The sequence below is a fragment of the Leucoraja erinacea genome, chromosome 15 (genome assembly GCF_028641065.1).
Source record: "Leucoraja erinacea ecotype New England chromosome 15, Leri_hhj_1, whole genome shotgun sequence".
Lineage (NCBI taxonomy): Eukaryota > Metazoa > Chordata > Chondrichthyes > Rajiformes > Rajidae > Leucoraja > Leucoraja erinaceus.
This window is the reverse complement of record NC_073391.1, coordinates 6,438,866-6,459,711: the sequence shown is the minus strand read 5'-3', so window position 1 is coordinate 6,459,711 and position 20,846 is coordinate 6,438,866. Positions and strand designations below refer to the sequence as shown.

Below are 20,846 nucleotides of genomic sequence, written 5' to 3'. Positions count from 1 at the left end.
TGTTCCACTAATCCCGTTGATCTGGCCACCCCTTTCTCCACTTCACGGCTTCAATGCCAAACGTGCTTTTAAATTACATCTTAACCTCCCAGAGCTCGACTTGAACCCTCACGAGATCAAGGCCAAATGTCAGGGTTGGGCCTCAATTGAGGTCTGGTGAATAGGGTCACTTGAAACCATCAAGCAATCTATTGAATTAGCAACTCCCCAAGATGAGTTTTCTCCGAGATCATCGCTTTCCAACCACACACCATAGCTGTAGATTTGTAGGTATAAATTGGCTTGGTATAAATGTAAATTGTCCCTAGTGTGTGTAGGAGAGTGTTAAGTGTGTGGATCACTGGTTGGTGCGGTTAAGTTGGCCTAAGGGCCTGTATCCGCGCTGTATCTCTTAAACTAAACAAGAATCTCAGCAAAAAAAGGAGAATTTTCCAAGTGTCAGTTTTATAATCAAAATAGACTGAAAAAAATACAGCATTAAATAGTGCATTAAATAAAAAGTATGAGAGCAAAATTACAACCACATTTTGCTCTTTTGCTAATTGCATTGCACGCCGCCGCTTCCCAAAGACAGGTCCGTCTGTTCTGGATTGTAGAAACCGCGACAGGTCTCAGGAATAGACGTGCAATCCCACTGGAGATGGCTCCAGCATCAGCGGGTAAAGATAAGGTTGGTACCGCGAGAAGCTCTGCTCCACAGTCGGGCTGTAGCGGTGGATGGGCGGCGGGTAAGCCGGTTGTGGGGGTCGGTGGGGGCCGTTGGTGGTTTGGTGGACGGAGCGGTCGTTCGTGTAGAATCCGGGAAACCCGGCGCATGGAGTGAAGAGCGGCTCCCTCATCGGCAGCGAATGGGTCAACAACGCAGGAGCGGCGAACGACACCGAGCACAAATCCTGCAACTGGCGCTTCAACTTCATCCTCCGGTTCTGAAACCACGTCTTCACCTTGGAAGGAAGGAAGGGCAAGGGAAATTCTCAGTGAAAATACCATCAAACCAACAAAATGCTTGTAGCAAAACAAAAAGGAACAACTCCAATACAACCCCAGACCAAACAACTCAACATTTTAAATACCAGTAGATCCTTGTTCACTCTGCGAAACTATTCTCCTCCCCATTCCCAACTTTCACTGCCAGAGACCCGAAACGTCACCCATGTTATTCTCTCCAGAGACAATGCCCGTCCCGCTGAGTTAGTTCAGCTTTTTGTGTCTATATTTTTGCCCCCATTTGTGTAGATTGTTGCGGAACGCGAATAATAAAATATGTACTTTATTATAAAAATGTTATTTCTGATCTCCACATCTAAAGTTTCAGGGTATTGCGAGCAGTGACGAAAAATCATTTTCCTTAGGGATATCAAAGTGTACAACGTTTCCCCCTTCTGTCGTGGGGTAGACTGACTCTCTCCCCCCCCCCCCCCTCCCCCCATTGCAGATGTGAAAATCTGAAATAACAATTTGAAATCTGAAATAACATAATTTGAAACCTGAAATAATGATAATTTAATCTCGTGTTTGTGCAATATTACATATGTGCTGTGCAAATATCTGCTAACTTAAATATTAATATTACAATGCACGAGACATGTGTAGGAAAGAACTGCAGATGCTGGTTTAAATCGAAGACGGACACAAAAAGCTGGAGTAACTCAGCGGGACAGGCAGCATCTCTGGAGAGAAGGAATGGGTGACGTTTCGGATCGAGACCCTTCTTCAGGCTAGTTAGGGATACGGGAAACGAGAGATATAGGCGATGATGTACACTTCCATGCCTTGTAACATGAAACATGTTCCCGATGTTGGGGGAGTCCAGAATCAGGGGCCACAGTTTAAGAATAAGGAGTAAGCCATTTAGAACGGAGACGAGGAAATATTTTTTTCCTCACAGAGAGTGTTGAGGAGTCTGTGGAATTCTCTGCCTCAGAGGGCGGTGGAGGCAGGTTCTCTGGATGCTTTCAAGAGAGCGATAGATAGGGCTATTAAAAATAGCGGAGTCAGGGGATATGGGGAGAAGGCAGGATCGGGGTACTGATTGGGGATGATCAGCCATGATCACATTGAATGGTGGTGCTGGCTCGAAGGGCCGAATGGCCTACTCCTGCACCTATTGTCTATTGTAACTAACTATCTTTTGACCAATTTCCCTCCGGCATAAATAAAGTTGCATCAGAAGCAGGCAGATGATTAGTGAGCATCCCCACTAGCAAAAAGAGGTGGCGTGGTTCGCAGGACACTCACCTGGGTCTCGGACAGGTGGAGAAGGGCGGCCAGCTTGCTCCTCTCGGACGCCCCCAGGTAGGTTTGCCGCTTGAACTTCTTCTCCAGTTTGTGGATCTGTTGGGCTGTGAACGCGGTCCGCACCCGGCGAGGGGCGTCGCACTCGCACTCCGAGTCCACGCTTCTCCCTCGCCCGCCCCTGGCCGAACCCTCCGAGCGACCGGACTCGCTCTCCGAGCCCCAGCTATCCTCCTGTATGCTCACTGAGCGGCGGGGACAAACAGTGAGTGAGTCAGTGAGTGAGTGACCACGTTGAAACGCACACAACAACAACACAGCAGACTGGAACAGTGTAATCAGACACGTTACTTACAGTCACTGACTGATGTGTCCACTGCTTGCTCTGGGTCACGATCACACGATCCAGGCAGTTGTAATCTTTTTATTTCGGGCGTGGAGTCTCCAGTAGTAGATGGTGGTGCCGGTTGGCAGGTGTTTGTTGAGTTTTCAGCGTGAGAGCTCAGGGAAAGGGGAGCATTGGGATTGCAATCGCCCACTGTAGACCCTTCCTCTGGTTTCTTCTCCATGCGCCCGTCGCGACTGCTTTGGGCGAGCCAGTCTATTGAAAAAATTCCTTTCACCATCTCCCTGCCCGATCCCAGGTCCGACTGGCTGCCGCGATGCCGCCACCTTCATTTATGTGGCCTTGCCTTGTCGCCAATTTCCATGTGTGAAGACACTTCAAAGCGAAGATAACGGGCGGACAATGCTGAACAATTGGCTCTAATTTAGGAAATCATTAATGTGCTTGAGTATCCGGTAAATCCGTGTGGGCTGGCTCCACCAAGTCTGCGTCCCTTCTCTCTGGCCCTTTTGAATGGGACATTAAAATGACACATCTGAGGAACCCTTGCTGTTTAGCAAATAGGCATGATAAATAATCAAAGCAACATATATATATATACACACACTAGGCAAGCGCCGTTTTCTGTTAGAATCGCTCTCGGCAATTTGCAAAGCGCTTCCGACCAGTTACGTGGATGTATTAATGAGCCAGTGAAACGAAACTGCCAACGATGAAGTGTGAATTACACGCTGATACCACTCGCAATAGTAAACAGTCGTAAACAAGCAGTCGAAACTGGAGGCAATAGTTCTCCGCTTTAGTCTCCATTATATGTGCTTATTCAACTTAATGTGCATCTCTGTTTATAAAATCAAGGACCATTTACGATGCAAAGGGAGGCCATTCGGTCCATTCGTGTCCTTGCCGGCTGCAAACTGGTTACACTGCAGCCTTTCAAGTACATATTCAGGTAATGTTTCAAATCCATCAGGACTTCAACCTCCACCACCCTTTAAGGTAGCGACTTGCAGACCCCTACCACCTCTGGGTGGAAACACATCTTCCTCGCCCCTCTAATCCTAACCCAATTTCATATTGACACACACATTAGAAGCAGGATTGGGCCTTTGGGTTTCTCTAGCTAATAGAAGGAAAATGGATCTCTACCTGGCCCTCAACACTAGCAAAACCAAGGAATTGATTGTGGACTTTGGAAGGGGTAGGATGGGGACCCACAGTCAAAGAGTCGATGGTGGAAGGGGTCAAGAGCTTCAAATTCCTGGGCGTGCACATATCTGAAGATCTCTCCTGGTCCGAGAACACTGATGCAATTATAAAGAAAGCACATCAGTGCCTCAACTTCCTGAAAAGATTACGGAGAGTTGGTATGTCAAGGAGGACTCTCTCTAACTTCTACAGGTGCACAGTAGAGCATGCTGACCGATTGCATCGTGGCTTGGTTCAGCAATTTGAGTGTCCAGGAGCGGAAAAGACTACAAAAATTTGTAAACATTGCCCAGTCCATCATCGGCTCTGACCTCCCTACCATCGAGGGGATCTATCGCAGTCGCTGCCTCAAAAAGATCCACACCATCCTGGCCACATACTCATCTCCCCGCTACCTTCAGGTAGAAGGTTCAGGAGCTTGAAGACTGCAACGTCCAGGTTCAGAAATAGTTACTTCCCCACAGCCATCAGCCTATTAAACTCAACTCAAACAAAACTCTGTACATTAATAGACCATTATCTGTTTATTTGCACTTTACCTGTTTATTTATTCATGTGTGTATATATTTATATAATGGTATATGGTCACACCGATCTGTTCTGTATTCATGCCTACTATATTCTGTTGTGCTGAAACAAAGCAAGAATTTCATTGTCCTATCTGGGCACATGACAATAAACTCTCTTGAATCTTGAACCCGAAACACCGTGCATTCCTTCTCTCCAGAGATGCTGCCTGAGTTACTCCAGCAATTTGTGTCTATCTTTGGTGCAAAGCAACATCTGCAGTTCCTAGAATTGCACACAATCCTCCAGACACTTGGTCCAATTAGCTACTCCCCCGAGATCCCATGCTATCTCATATTCAAGACTAGCCTACCATGCTGGGTAGACACAAAAAGCTGGAGTACCACAGCGGGTCAGACAGCACCTCTGGGGAAAATGAATAGGTGATGTTTCAGGTCAAGACCCTTCTGCAGACTGAGAGACAGAACTCCTGACCCTCCTCAGTCTGAAGCAGGGTCTTGACCCAAAACACCACTTATTCCTTTTCTACAGAGATGCTGCCTGACCCGCTGACTTACTTTAGCATATTGTGCCTATCTTCGGTGTAAACCAGCATCTGCAGTTCCTTCCTACATATTCTTCCAGCTAATGCTGATATTCAATGAGACCACGACTGATCTTATTGTGACCTCCACTTGATTTTTCTAACAATTACTGTACAAACATGCCCACTGGCTCATACAGACACAAAATGCTGGAGTAACTCAGCGGGAGAGGCAGCATCTCTGGAGAGAAGAAATGGGTGACATTTCGGGTCGAGACCCATCATCAGACAGACTTCAGGTATTTGATGTGAATTATTGATCATTGACATGTGTTTCTTCAGATAGCAAACCTGCCCTGTAACCATTAATCAACACTTTTTCAGTTGCAGCATTACATTTGTACTAGACGGAAAATCATATTTTCTTTTAATGGGTAATATAATATGTGAAACCATAGAAACAACCAACATTTTAAATCCCAGATAAATGCTAGTATTCAAAATAAAGCAAGGTATCTCTAAATACAGTAGTGTTAAGATAGATAGATAGATAGATATAATTTATTGCCACACAACCAAGGTCGGTGGAAATTTGGGTTGTCAGCAGCAGTACAACAATAAAGAACACGCAACCACAATAAAACTGTAACACAAACATCCACCACAGCATTCATCACTGTGGTGGAAGGCACAAAATTTGGCCAGTCCTCCTCCATTTCCCCCCCCGTGGACAGGACCAGAGTCCAGAGTCAGTCCAGGATCGGCTCTTCCTCACCGGAGACCGCGGCTTTAAGATGTTGTAGGCCGATCGGTCGAGATTTAAAGACTCTGCCGCAGCCAGAAGTACCGTAGACTGCAGGGCCAGCGGTCGAAGCTCCCCTCCAGGGGTGATGGTGAGTCCATGCCGGACCCGCGGTAGAAGTTGGCCGCGGGCCGGCAGTGATGGCTTCTTCTTCCCCTGGGTCCCCCACGAAGGATCCCGGGCTGTAGACGCCGCACCAGCTGGAGCTCTGCAGACCGCGACTTCAGGCTGCGATTTCAGGCTGCCGGCTGCCCCGGGCCAGCGAAACGGAGCACTCCCCTCCAGCGCGGGCTCACCCGCTCCACAACGAGAGTCCACGCTGCGCCCGCCGCTGAAGCCCCGGGCGTGTCTCCGGGAAAGGCCACGCCGATCCTTGATGTTAGGCCACTGGGGAGGCGGCCTGGAAAAACAATCGCCTCTCCATGGAGGAGGCGACCAAAGCGGTTTCCCCCTTACCCCCCCCCCCCCGCACAAAAACACACGAAGGAACATTAAATACATACTTTAAAACATACTAAAAAATTAAAAAAGGTTGAAAAAAACGAACACGCTGCTGACATGGCTGCTGCCAGAGCAGCCCCCCCTACACTGATTCAATTTAGCTAAGGCGTGCAAATGGAACATTTCATTTGGATTGAAGATAGACACAAAAATCTGGAGTAACTCAGCGTGTCAGACAGCATCTCTGGGAAAATAAACAGGTGATGTTTCGGGTCGGGACTCTTCTTCAGACGCTTTCTCCAGAGATGCCGTCTGCGATTTTTATCCGTGTAAAAAAAAAATTGCCCCGCACATCTCATTAAAATTTCCCCCACTAACGTTAAAGATATGTCCTCTAGTATTTGATATTTCCGTCCGGAGGAAAGACTCCGATTGCTTATGCCACTCATCATTTTCTATACTTCTATTGGGTCTCTTCTCAGCCTCCGAAGCTCCAGAGAAAACACTGTCCAACCTCTCCTAACAGCTAATACCCTCAAACCCAGGCAACATTCTGGTAAAACTCATCTGCACCCTCTCCAAAGCCTCCAGATATTTCATGTAATGGGGTGACCAAAATTGCACACAACACTCCACTCTCTGGGTCCAATTAGCCAGCTCTCCCTGGACACCATGCTATCTAATATTCTAGCCCATTATGTGGGTTAGACACAAAAAGCTGGAATTTCTCAGCGGGTCAGACAGCATCTCTGGAGAAAAGGAATAGGTGATGTATCAGGTCGAGACCCTTCTTCAGACTGAGAGTCTGAACTCCTGACTATCAGTCTGAAGAAGGGTCTTGACCCAAAACATCGCCTATTCCTTTTCTCCAGAGATGCTACCTGACCCGCTGAGTTGCTCCAGCATATAGTGTCTATCTTCAGTTTAAACCAGCATCTGTAATTCCTTCCTACCACATGGGATCTTGTTAAAAGTGTTGCCAGTCCTTATGCGCTTTGTCTGCCACCTTACCCTCAGCAAACCTATTGATTACCCCTGCAAAAAACTCTTAATAGCTTTGTGGAGCACGATTTCCCATACAAAGCAATGTTGACTATCCTTTGGTTCATGACCCGAAATGTCGCCTTTCCATTTTCTCCAGAGATGCTACCTGACCCGCTGAGTTACTCCAGCACTTTCATTCCTAATCAGACCTTGTATGTTCAACTGTTGCTAAATCTTAAGTATCAGAATCCCCTCTCGTGACCTACCTACCAGCGATATCAGACGCACTAGCCTGTAGTTCCCTGACTTTTCCTTGCTGTCCTTAAGTGGCAGTACAACAGCCCACCCTACAGTCTAGTGGAACATCAACATTGGCTTAAGACAATACAAATATTAATTCAAGGGCTCCATAATTTCTTCCCTAATTTCCCATAAGATCTGACGATACACTCGGTCAGGCCCTGGGGGTGTATCCACTTTAACGTGCATTACTCCTCTTTGGTCAATTGTAAATGGTCCAAGACATCCAAGATTCAAGATTCAAGAGCCATCACATGTCATTTGCCTCGACTCCTTAGTGTCCCTGATATTCTCCACGGCAAAAACTGATGAGAAATGTTCCTTTAAAATCACACCCATCTCCTGTGGCTCCACAGATAGATGGCCATGCTGATCATTGAGGGGTCTATCCTCTGCCTATTGACCCTTTTTAATATATATTTCACATCTCTTGGAATTTTCCTTTACCTTGCATATCATATCCATCCCACACCCTCTTTTTGTCCTCCTTCTTAAGTGTAATCCCACACTTCTTATACTCATTGAGGGATTCACATGATCCCAACCTAATATATGCCTCTTTTTTCCTGACCAGAGCCTCAGCATTTCCCGTCGACTAGGATTCCCTAAGTTTGCCAGACTTGCCCTTCCTCTGAACAAGAACATGCCATCCCTGAGCTATTACACTTTTAAAGGTATCCCACTTGCCAGATGTCCCTTTTCCTGCAAACAATCTCACCCAATTGACCTCTGTATATTCCTCTCGCTAACAAATTCAAATTTGGCCTTGTCCCTATTTAGAACCTTTATTTGTTGTCCTGTCCTATCTTTCTCCATTTAAACATTAATAGAATTATGGTGTAGGAAGGAACAGCAGATGCTGGTTTAAACTGACGATAGACATTAAAAGCTGGTGTAACTCAACAGGTCAGACAGCATCTCTGGAGAAAAGGAATAGGTAGTGTTTCGGGTTGAGACACTTTTTCAGAATTATGGTCACTGGTCAGATGGTACTCCCCCACTGACAATCACTTGCAGTCCCCTAAAAGGTGCATCTTCCCTAAGAGGTGGGCCAGTGTTGCACCCTCCCAATTTTTTCTGGAGAACATTTAACAAATTCTACTCTGTCCAAGCATTTGGACCATGTGGTTCCAGTTAGTATTAGGGAATTTAAAATCGCTCACTAACACTACCCTAGTATATTTGGAACTATCTGTGAACTCCCTGCATATCCACTCCTTCACTCCCATTGACTATTGGGTAGCCTGTAATATGGTCCCATCAAAATGTTAATCTCCTTTTGTATCTAAGTTCTGCCCATATCGCCTCACTGGATGATCCCCCAAGAATGCCCTCTCTAAGCACTGTTGTTATGTCTTCCCTCATCAAAAAGACAATTCCCCCCTATCTTACCTAAAACTATATCACACCTGTAGCATTGATCTGCCAGTCCATTCCTTCTCTCAACCACATTTAGACTATAATAGCCCAGTTTCCCAAGTGAATCCGCGCCTTACATATTCAGCCTCTTGTAGTCACCTAAATGTTTAAACCGCTGTTCCTTCTTCTCTCTTTTCCATGCTTCTGGCTTTCCTGTCTACTAATCTTGCTCTCTCTCAATACAGTATTTGCTCCAAGTTTTCATAGGCCTTATTTCTGCTCTGAGGCCCACCTATTGCCATCCTACTTTATAACCTCTTGAGTGGCATTAGCAAATCTCTCACCTAGGATATTGGTCCCCACCAGTTCAAGTGCAAGCCATCCACCTTGTACAGGTCAGGTCACCTCAAACCTAGAAGAGATCCCAATGATCCAAGAACCTGAATCCCCGCCCTCGACAACAACGTCATGCCTTAATCTGGCCTATCATATTTCTGCCTTGGCCACTTCTACCACTTGACACTCGAGAGTAATACTGAGATTACTACCCACAAGATCCAGATTACAATCTATTTTATTTCACTTTCTGATAATAATAAATTGGACGGAGAATCTTGGTATGTTTTGAAAGTAGATAGATACTTGATACCAGATCAAAAGTGCTTAATTGTCATATGCACCAAAAACATAACAATGAGATTCATACTTGTAGGAGCCTAACAGTCTTGTAAACACAATACTCATAGATGACACAATAACCCCCAAAAATTAAGAAATTTTAAAAAAACAGTTATTTCAGAAAGTCCAAGGCCCTTAGTGCAATCAAGACAGTTCATAGTTCATGGTTTAGTTAGTGTTTATAGTGTTCAAGAGCCTGATGGTTGTTGGGAAGAAACTGTTTTTGAACTTGGATGTCACAGCTTTCAGATTCCTATACCTTCTTCCCAATGGCAGCATTGAAATGAACGCTTGGCCAGGGTGGTGTGGATCCTTGATGATATAGGTTGCCCATTTGAGGCAGCACCTCCTATAGATCCTCTCAATTGTGGGGAGGTCAGTGATTGTCACCACTTTTTGCCACCTTCTTCATTCCTGGATGTCCAAGTTGCTGAACCAGGCCATGATGCAACAAGTCAATATGTGGGACGTGGGACGTGGGACGACAAATGGCACAATGGGCTAAGTGTTTGGCTGGCGACCGGAAGGTAGCCGGTTCGAATCCCGCTTGGAGTGCATACTGTCGTTGTGTCCTTGGGGCAAGACACTTCACCCACCTTTGCCTGTGTGTAATGTAATGTAATTATGTGAAGCACTTTGGGGTCAATGGAAGTTGACTGAAAATGTGCTATATAAATAAGATTATAAAAAAAAATATGCTCCCTATCATATACCTGTAAACGTTCAAGAGAGTATCCTTTGACATATCAAATCTCCTCAGTCTTTTATGAAAGTAGAAGAGAGATGGGCTTTCTTTATGATTGCATCGATGTTCTGGGCCCAGGACAGATCTTCAGAGACATCCTCGGTGATCCTCTTCTAAAGTCAACAATTAACTCCTTGGTTTTACTGACATTGAGAGCATTATTATCCACAATTCATCGAACAATGGAGGTATGTCGGCGATTTTAAAGATGGAGTTGAAACTATGTTTGGCTACACAGCCATGAGTACAGAGTGAGTAGAGCAGATGACTGAGCACATGGCCCTGACATGCTGTGTGCTAATAGATATCCAGGAGGAAGCATTATTGCCTATTAGTCCTGATTCTGGTCAGTTGAGGATCCAGTTGCAGAGGGGTGAGCAAAGACCCGGTTCCTTAACCTTGACGGTACACAAAAGTGCTGGAGAAACTCAGCGGGTGCAGCAGCATCTATAGAGTGAAGGAAATAGACAACGTTTCAGGCCGAAACCCTTCTCCAGTCTGAAGAAGGGTTTCGGCCCGAAACGTTGCCTATTTCCTTTGCTCCATAGATGCTGCTGCACCTGCTGAGTTTCTCCAGCATTTTTGTCTACCTTCGATTTTCCAGCATCTGCAGTTCCTTCTTAAACTCCTTAACCTTGACAACAGGTTTGGAGGAGATGATGATTTGGAACACTAGGGTCTTCACACTGGAGGTGAAAAGACTGAAGGAGATGAAAAGTATTGCAAATAGACTGGAATGAAGTCTCAATCAGATCAGGTTAGATTTTATTTAATAGTAGAGCAGGCTTGAGGGGCCAAGTGGCCGACATCTACACCAGCTTTTGGATAGTTCCTTTAATCACAGCAAATGCTGTGAACTCTGAGCAGCGGCAAAAGGCCAAGTGTGGATGTGATCTTCCCTTAGAATGTATAATATTATCATTTCATTTCACGGATATCGGCATATTGCGTTGTTATCTCTGGCATTTGATTTGGAACCTTAATGCTAGTGCATTACTTCAATCTCTCCACTAACTATGTGTAATGTGTAACTAACCTGGGTTAAACCAAGTTTACTTTAGTTACATATTGGGGCAGAGGGATGTCATTGCCTTCAGCGCTTGTCCCAGTCGGTGACCGGTCGCTGGTTTAATTGATTGTGCACAGCCAAAACCTCAGAACCTTTTTTGAAAAATCAAAATAAACTTTATTCAGAGTAAAAAACATACAAAACAAGAACTGTGCAAAAAATCTTCTGACATTCTCGGAGGCTATATGTACATTCATTTGCGTTGTATCGTAGTGTATCATCAGAGACCCACACCATCCTGGCCACACACTAATTTCACCCCTGCCATTGGGAAGAAGGTACAGGAGCCTGTAAACTGTAATGTCCAGGTTCAGGAGCAGCTTCTTCCCTACAGACATCAGGCTATTAAACACTATAAATAACTACACAGACTATTGTTATTAATCCACTATTATTTTTTGTTTTTTTATGTGTGGGTATGTATACAATACACACACATATATATATATATATAATATTAAAACTCTGTGGCTGCTGGCTGGCTGTGTTTCTGCCTGACTTGTGGTTGCCAGCCTGTGGGTGCCAGTCTTTGATTCGTTGCTACGCCAACACCAGACCCACAACGACCAGATTTTTTCCATTTCGATAGAGATTTCACTTTTCATTCCAAGTATCCACTCCTGATTAAATTTTGTCGTGTTTATGTACACATTTTTAATAAAATCCTTATATATATATATACTAGACCAATATATATACTTGGTCTAGACACATATATATACTTGGTCTAGTGTATATATATATATACACTAGACCAAGTATATATATGTGCGTGTGCGTGTAGAGAAAAACAAGTTAAGTGAGTGTGTGTGTGTATATATATATATATATATATATATACATATATGTAATATATATATAATATATGTGTGTGTGTGTAATATATATATATATATTACACACACACACTTAACTTTTATTTCTCTACACACACACATATCTATACCTGAATGACTACCGCCCGGTTGCCCTAACTCCAATACCAATGAAGTGCTTTGAAAGGCTGGTCCTCTCCCACATCAAATCCAGCATCCCTACCTCGCTGGACTCTCATCAATTTGCATACAGGGCAAATAGATCAACAGAGGATGCCATCTCTCTGGCTCTTCACACTGTCCTGACTCACCTGGACAGACAGGGCACGTACATGAGGATGCTCTTCATTGACTATAGCTCTGCATTCAATACGGTCATCCCCACCAAGCTCACCAAACTCCACCAGCTGGACCTCAGCTCGCCGATATGCGATTGGATCCTGAACTTTCTGACGGAGCGACCGCAGGCAGTGAGACTGGGCCCGCACCTGTCCTCCACTATCACCCTGAGCACCGGTACACCACAGGGCTGTGTACTAAGCCCCATGCTCTACTCCCTCTTCACTCACGACTGTGTTCCTGCATTCGACACCAACACCATTGTGAAGTTTGCAGACGACACAACAGTGATTGGGCTGATCACCAACGGTGATGAAACAAAATACAGAGCGGAGGTGCAGAACCTGGCGGACTGGTGCGCACGTAACAACATCACTAAACACCTCCAAGACTAAGGAGCTGATTATTGACTTCAGGAGGTCCCATAATGGAGAATACGCCCCAATCTCCATTTACGGGGAAAGTGTGGAGAGAGTGTCCAGCTTTAAGTTTCTGGGCACTCACATTTCAGAGGACCTCACATGGTCCACCAACACCGCTGCGCTGGTCACGAAGGCACAGCAACGACTGTTCTTCCTGAGAACATTAAAAAAAGACTGGTCTGCCCCAACAGCTGCTGACAACCTTCTACCGCTGCACCACCGAGAGCATATTAACGTATGGCATCTCTGTGTGGTATCTCAGCTGCACGGAGGCGGAGAGGAGAGCTCTTCAGCGCGTCATCCACAGAGCGCAGAGGATCATTGGGACAGAGCTACCAGCCTTGGAGGGCATCTACCACAAACAGTGCCTCAGGAAGGTCGTCAGCATCCATAAAGACTCCTCACACCCTTGTAATGGACTGTTCGAACTATTTCCCTCCGGCAGTTGTTACAAGGCCTTCTATGCCCGAACCTCCAGACTCAGGAACAGTTTCATTCCCAGAGCTATAGCGGCTCTGAACCGGCCTTGCTGAGTGACCCCCATCCCCCCTGGACTGTCTCCCTCAGATGGACACGTAGCACACACATCTGCACTTTAAACTGACAGTGGACCACTCCCTCCTGTCTGTACTGTACTGTTGGGTCAGATTTAACACTATCTTTTGGAGTTAGACTCTGAAAAACGGCTTCTTATTCAAGAGGCAAAAATGTTATCAACTGACTCTTTCAATTAATTGTAAACCGTGGGGTTATATCATTGCCGAAGAATTAAAAATCGGTGTGGAAGAATCATCTATGGACACATCTGCACTTTAGTCTGTTGAACTGTTTTGACTGTTGTACTGTTGTTTTTACAATCCATGTTCTCGGTATATATAAATCCAAATTTTATTAGATTTATGTTATGACATCGGTTGGAAGCTGCATACCAAATCCCGTTGAGCTTATGTGCAATGACAATAAAATATATTATTATTATTACATATGTATGTGTGTGTGTATATATATATATATATATACACACACACACACATATGTAATAATAATAATATGTAGACATAGTACACTGTAAACAATATATTAAACGAGAAAAAAAGTTCAGTGTGTGTGTGTATATATATATATATATATATATATATACACACACACACATACTGAACTTTTTTTTCTCGTTTAATATATTGTTTACGGTGTACTATGTCTACATATTCAGTTGTGCTGCAGCAAGTAAGAAATTAATTGTTCTGTCTGGGACATATGACAATAAAATGGCTGTTGTGTTGCACCTCAGCAGAACCAGGCTGTTTGAAACCATGACTTCAATGTACAAGCCCGAGTCGAGCTTTGGGTTCACCGTTGAGTATATGGGGTGGAACAATTGTAAATCGATTGTATCCGTTTTTAATTTGCAAGGGACCTGCCGGGTTGCTCACACCGCAAGCATTGACACTGACCGCTGGTGCGACAGACCATCCAGGAGACAATGAAATCAATTAACCCCCGGGTAAATGACCTGCCCGCTGTGCGGTTCTCGAGTCCCGCATCCGACAGCATTGCGTGCGGTGCTCCACCCATCGCAACCTTTCATCACCTTGTTTATTCTCCACGCTATTATTGTTCACACTATTCACATCAGCAGGCAAGTGGCGTTGGCTCAGACCAAGACAGGATGCAATGTAATTTTAAAGTCGGACTTCAAAAACGTGGAAATATGCGAATGTTCTCATGGAAGTTTTCTGAAGTCCTTGACACCACGTTTCCACCAGTCTACCCAAAGCTCTTAAATTTACCCCCCGGGCGAAGAACATTACAATGACATACTTTCTTCCAGTAGCAATTGGCCGACGTGTGAGAACGATTTTAGACTGTGAAACCAATCGAGGTGAAATTAACTGAAATGCTAAACGTTTATCGTCAATTCTTTGATTTCCACTATCTCTTAAGCGGAATGTGTTTGTTAGCTGCGTTCAAATGGGATTTATTTGTTTACCCCGGCAAGTTTATTCATTCGGATTTAATCTCCTGGGACAACCTTTTGAGAAAATTCCGCGGCTGCCTTTCAGCAGAGTGGGAGCTGATTCTAAAAATACCTCATGGGAAAGTTGTGAGCCATGTACCGTCAACTTTTACAAAACGTGAAAGAAAAAGGGGAAAGAATATTTTACGTGGAAATCAACGAGGAAGCTCAAATTATTGTTTTTTTTTAAACTGATGGAAAAGTCAAAAGTTGGGAGACAGTTCCCAGGTTTAGCTGCACGGTGTGTATCCAGGTATAGGCTTTTGACGAGAGAGGGCACACACAGACCTGCCGGCGCCAACGATTAGCAGATTTGCCAATTCCCAAAGTATGACATTGATGTCTTTAATTAGTGCAAACTGCCCCCCGCTGTTTGCTTATTATCTTCCCTTTGATGCCTCTGCAGACATGCAAATTCTCAGCCGGACTGAACAAACCCTCCCTTCATTTGTGATGGACCCGAGAAAGGAAAGAAGTCCTTAATTAACTAGCATGTTGTTCTCCCCAAAGATCATAGAGCGGAGTTTCTCCCTGCCTCCCACCTTATGCAGCCCAACCCTAGTCTAGAGAGGTTTGAAGAGTTTTACCTCCACAAACAAACTTTATTTAGAATTTAAAAAAAATACACAAAGCAAATACAGTGCAAATAAAAACCCCTCTTCATACAACCTCCATACATCTAATAGTGTCATATTCAGTAGTGTTAGCACCTATCTTTAAACAATACACCCTTGACACTCATGTGCCCACCTGTGGTGATATTCCTTGGAAGAGAGACACAAAATGCTGGAGTAACTCAGCGGGACAGGCAGGATCCCTGGAGAGGAATGGGTGACGTTTTGGGTCGAGCCACTTTCTTCAGACTGATATTCCTTCCCTTGTTTGAGGAGTTCATACAGTGGTATAAGGACTGAGCTGCTGGAGGAGGTAGCTGGGACAGAGACTATAACAACATTTAAAATATATTTGGACAGGTTCATGAACAGGAAAGGTTCATAGAACATAGAAACATAGGTGCAGATCATCAAAAATAGGCTGATTATCTAAAATCAATACCCCGTTCCTGCTTTCCCCCCCCACATCCCTTGATTCCTTTAGCCCTAAGAGCTAAATGTAACTCAGAGAGATATGGGACAGGCGTGACTAGTGCAGATGGGGCAGCTTAGTCGGCAGGGGCAAGTTGGACTGAAAGGTCTGTTTCCGTGCTGTATGGCTGTATTACTACTGGAGAGAGCCCCTCCGTGCTGTATGTCTGTCCCCACTGGAGAGAGCCCCTCAATTTGCAGCAGCGGATGGACCCTAGACTGTGGTCTTCCCCCGCATGCCTTGGCATTGGCTGCACCATAAGTTCATAACTTCATAAGTTCTAGGAGCAGAATTAGGCCATTCGGCCCATCAAGTCTACTCCACCATTCAATCATGGCTGATCTATCTTTCCTTCTCAATCCCATTCTCCTGCCTTCTCCCCATAACCCCTGACATCCTTCCTAATCAAGAATCTATCAATCTCCGCCTTAAAAATATCCACTGACGGCCTTCACAGCCTTCTGTGGCAATGAATTCCACGAGATTCTGACTAAAGAAATTCCTCATCATCTTTCTAAAGGTACATCCTTTTATTCTGAGGCTCTGGCCTCTAGTTCTAGACTCTCTCACTAGTGGAAGCATCCTCTCCACATCCACTGTCTCCAGGCCTTTCACTATGTGGTAAGTTTCAATGTGGTTCCCCCTCATCCTTCTAAACTCCAGTAAAGTCCAATGCCATCAAACGCTTGTCATATGTTAACCCAATCTTGTAATCTTGTTTGATCATTCTTGTAACCCTCCTCTGGGACCTCTCCAACGCCATCACATCAGATATGGGGCCCAAAATTGCTCACAATGTTTCAGTGCATCTCTCAGCACCTACTCCTAGAGTCTGGAATGGGCCAGTTGGCAACATTCCCTGAGAGAGCATCTCGCTGTGCTGGGAGACCAAGAGTCAAGAGTTAAGACTGTTTAATTACTTTATGAACCGAAACGGTACAGTGAAATTCTTACTTGCCGCAGCACAATAGATTTGTTAACACAGCACTCAATAAATAACATAGTAAACAAAAAAAGTTCAAAAAAACAATCAAACCATATATAGTGCAAAACATTTTTTAAAAAGTCACAAGTTCCTAGTGCAAGCAGTTGAAGTTCAAAGTTTAGTTGGTGTTTGTAATGTTTAACATGCTGATGGTTGTTGGGAAGCAGCTGTTCCTGCACCCAGAGGTCACTGTTTTCAGACTTATCTTCTTCCCGATGTCAGGAATGAATTGAAAACATGGCCAGTGTGGTGTTTGACCTTGATGCTGCTGCCTGTCTTTTCCAGGCATTGCTTACAATAGATCCCTTTGATGTTCCAGCAATGTTTTGAATAGACCAAAGAGTGTCTTTAATTGAGTTGATGACATTCCTGCAGCACTTGAGGTTCATCTCCAAATGTGTCCCCAGGAACGGCGTGCAAATCAGAGAATCCTCTCTTACGGAGCTGTTCAAGGACCCTTGTGACAAGGACCCTTGCATCTTTCTTCAGACCCTTGTTGGTTGCAAATCCACACTCTGCAAATAAGCGGGCAATCCCTGTGCTAAGTACAGCTGCCCTGAGAGCACCTTGCACGTGATGACCAAATCTTTTCACAGTTATGGAGCTGATTCCATAATCGAATTGTGTTTAACCTGGTCTATCCGCTCCACCAATTTTAGTTGAATCCTCGTCCCTCTGAACCAGATCCCCAGCACCTTCAGGTAGTCAGATCTGAAGGTGAAGGGATGAATGATTGGTCGGGCCAGCTGGCAAAGAGCGTAGCCTTGGTGTTCGTGTCATGTACTCGGGTTTCCGATTCCAACTCAAACTGGTCACAAATGCTGATCAATCTGTGGACCAACTGTGGATCCGAGCAGAAGACTGCAATGCTACCCCTCTTATCCTTTTTCAATGTATAGACATACAGCGTGGAACCAGGCCCTATGTCCCACTGAGTCCACACCGACCAGTGACCACACTAACACAACTCTATACACAAGTGACAATTTACAATTTACCATCGGCAAATATCCCACAAACCTCTCTTTGGAGTTTGAGAGGAAACCGGAGAACCCGGAGAAAACCCACGCAGGTCACGGGGAGAAACTCTGTACAGACAACACCCATAGTCAGGATCAAACCTGTATCTGGCACTGTAAGGCAGCATCTCCACCACTAGGCCACCGTGCCCTCCCCCCCCCCCCCCCCCCCCCCCCCCCCCCCCCCCCCCCCCCCCCCCCCCCCCCCCCCAAAAAAAAATGCTCTTGTCATTCCTTTTCAAAGCACCCAAGCAAGATAGGGCAGAGGGGGCAACCCTGCCTGACTCCCGAATTGATGTGGAAGCTAACCATTCCCCACCCATTGTTTTGGACTGCACTGCAGATCTCTGTGTGGAGGAGGAGTAGATCAATGGATTCACATTGCAGCTGTCTCCAAAATTATCATCCACCCTGTGGTGGACAGTTGTAGAGGCATTTTGTTTCTCAATTCAGTTACTAAAATATTATTTAAAAACTTCAGATGTCCTATTTAAAAAAAACTTGAATTTAACAGATTTATTGTATTTTAGAAAACTCCTGTAATGGTGAACGTTTTGTGGGTTTATGGTTATGATAGGCTAAACCAAGCAGATTAATGAGACATTTTAATATATTAATTCATTTTTGCATTGATAGTAGAATTGATACCCCAAATCATTGGAAATTATTTAAAAAATAACCTGCATTTTATTTTCATTGAACGATGGTGTCATAAAGCACTTTACAGTGCAGCTCACGTACCTACTTGAATAATATGCTGCTTTCAAGCTGAAAAATTGCATAGTACTTTTAGAATTCATTTAACTCAGTGGTGAATGCCGTGCACTCATTTCCTCCCCAATATATACTTTATTCCACAAATCTGCAAAACTATAATATAGTAATTTCATATGTCATACATGTTATTCCATTACTCAGCATAAGTCACGGAAAGGCTAGTGCATGGAGGAAGGCAATTTAGCCCATCAAATCCATACTCGGTCTATTTAAGGGCAAGTCGTACTAAACATAACCAGGGAAGTCTATCCTTTAAGAAAGTTATTCTGTTCTCCTTTAGATCACCACAATTGAATCTGCCTCCACCATCCCCTGGCACTGCAATCCGGACCCTAATCACTCCGTGTGAACAAACTTTTTCTCATGTCACTTCATCTTTTTACCAATCATCTTTGATCTTTGTCCCTCAGTTCTCATTCCCTCTGCCAATGTTTTTATCAACTCTCCTTACCCCATCTTTATTTTTAGTGGTTTTATCTGATCGCCTCTGTTCTAAGACAAATAACCCCTGGTTCTATCCAAATAACCAAAGTTCCTCATGCCTGGAATCATTTTGGAAAATCGCTTCAGCTCCATCTTACTGCAAGTGTGTCATTCTGAACTATGCACTGACATCCACTCTGGCTGAAGCTATGATCTATAAATGATTGTTGTTGTCATTTACAAAGCCCCGGATTTTGCATGTTTTTTTAACCATGCTTGATATCTGCTTTGCTATGTATATTTAACCATGTATTTCTCTACCCAAATTTCTCTGTTCTCGCTCCACTTTTGGAATGTTGTTAGTTTATAATATCTCTTTGCTTTATTCCTACCAAAATGTAACACTTTCCACTTCCCAGCATTAAGTTTCATCTACCACCTATGCCTATTCTACCAGTTTCTCTCAAACTGTGTTTGTCTGTTATTGTTCTCTCTATAGTTGACTATACTGTATCTCCAAAATATGTGTCAATGTCAAAGTTAGAAATTGTGCTCTGTAAACTCTCATGGTTCTACTATTGATTTGTGGAGAACTTTACTGTAAACAACTATTATCTGTTTTAACCTCCGTGATGTTTCACCTTCAGTGTTGATGATATACTCATAATATGAAACATTATCCAATAGAATGGAATACTTCATTGCGGAATGGAATAGAATGCTTTGTTGTCACACTTGACAGGGTACAGTGAAATTCCTTGCTTGAATACCCAATGTATGTGCACATTCTTTGGGTTGCTAGTCAGAGGTTTTCACAGAAGTTCAGTTCTTAGTGTGTGTGCATGGGTGCACCTTTAAAGTTTTCCCTGAGATCTCCTCGTAGTCAATGAAGTGGCCGCACTGAGCTTCTGTGTTCGTCTCAACGTATATGATATGGGCCTTGCAATGTGCCAGTGTGTAACAAAAGATTGTGGACAGCTTCTTGCACTGGAAGACCACCAGGTTGTTGGCAGAGCTAGATGTGTGGCTAAGTATCCATCAGCAGTTGATGGTGTGTCCTGAGAACAGCTCACAAAGCACAGAACCCTCTATGATAGAAGTGTTCAGGATGCAGCTTGGCACCTCACATCAGCTGCAGGATTAATTCACAATGCAAAAAGTATTGGTGTTCAGAAATCCATTCGGATCAGAATCGTCAAGGTAATCTGTCCGATCAGAAGGACAGACAGGTCGGCAGAGGGGGTGGGGTACACCGTTTGGTAAGGAATGAAATTCAGTTCTTAGGGAGGGGGTGATATTGGATATGGATAGAGGGATGTAGATGTCATGTGGATTGAGCTAAGAACTTGTTGAAGGAGTAAAATGACCCTAAACCGAAACATGCCACTTTCTATTTCCATCGCACATCCTCGTATGTGTATTGATGACAACTAACACTTGACTTGACTTGACGTGACTTGACGCGATGGTATTTACTGACCCCCAGTGATTGTCTCGGCTCTGGACCCATTCGAGGGATCTAACCGGTACTAAAAAAAACCACTAAGAGCAGCCCCAGGCCGCTGTGTTCCCCAAGCGAAATTGAGCTTTGAAAAATCTCGTGGGAGGGTGGATGCTGTCCGGCTGGCCATGATTTTGGAGGATTCCTGCCTTACCAAGAAACAAAAACAAAGTTGTACATAAGTGTACAAAATTGAGGACTGTATTACTGTGATAAGTATAGATTCTATTTTAAAAAAAATCT

General features: G+C 44.3%; 1 protein-coding gene across 1 annotated transcript; it reads right to left on the bottom strand.

Moving 5' to 3' along the window:
- Positions 1 to 470: 470 nt before the first annotated feature.
- Positions 471 to 3,574, bottom strand: LOC129704382 (homeobox protein vent1-like). Its single transcript, XM_055647467.1, has 3 exons — positions 2,591 to 3,574; positions 2,239 to 2,480; positions 471 to 944 (listed from the first exon to the last, which is right to left on the bottom strand). Exons 1-3 carry the CDS (start codon positions 2,859 to 2,861, stop codon positions 612 to 614), a joined length of 846 nt encoding a protein of 281 aa, XP_055503442.1. The 5' UTR covers positions 2,862 to 3,574; the 3' UTR covers positions 471 to 611.
- Between the last annotated feature and the right edge of the window lie 17,272 nt (positions 3,575 to 20,846).

Coding starts and splice junctions, on each gene's coding strand:
- LOC129704382 (XM_055647467.1), bottom strand. CDS start 2,861: ATGGTGAAAGGAATTTTTTCAATAGACTGGCTCGCCCAAAGCAGTCGC. Junction 2,481..2,590: donor GGACACATCAGTCAGTGACT/GTAAGTAACGTG, acceptor CCCGCCGCTCAG/TGAGCATACAGGAGGATAGC. Junction 945..2,238: donor TCCACCTGTCCGAGACCCAG/GTGAGTGTCCTG, acceptor CTTCCTTCCAAG/GTGAAGACGTGGTTTCAGAA.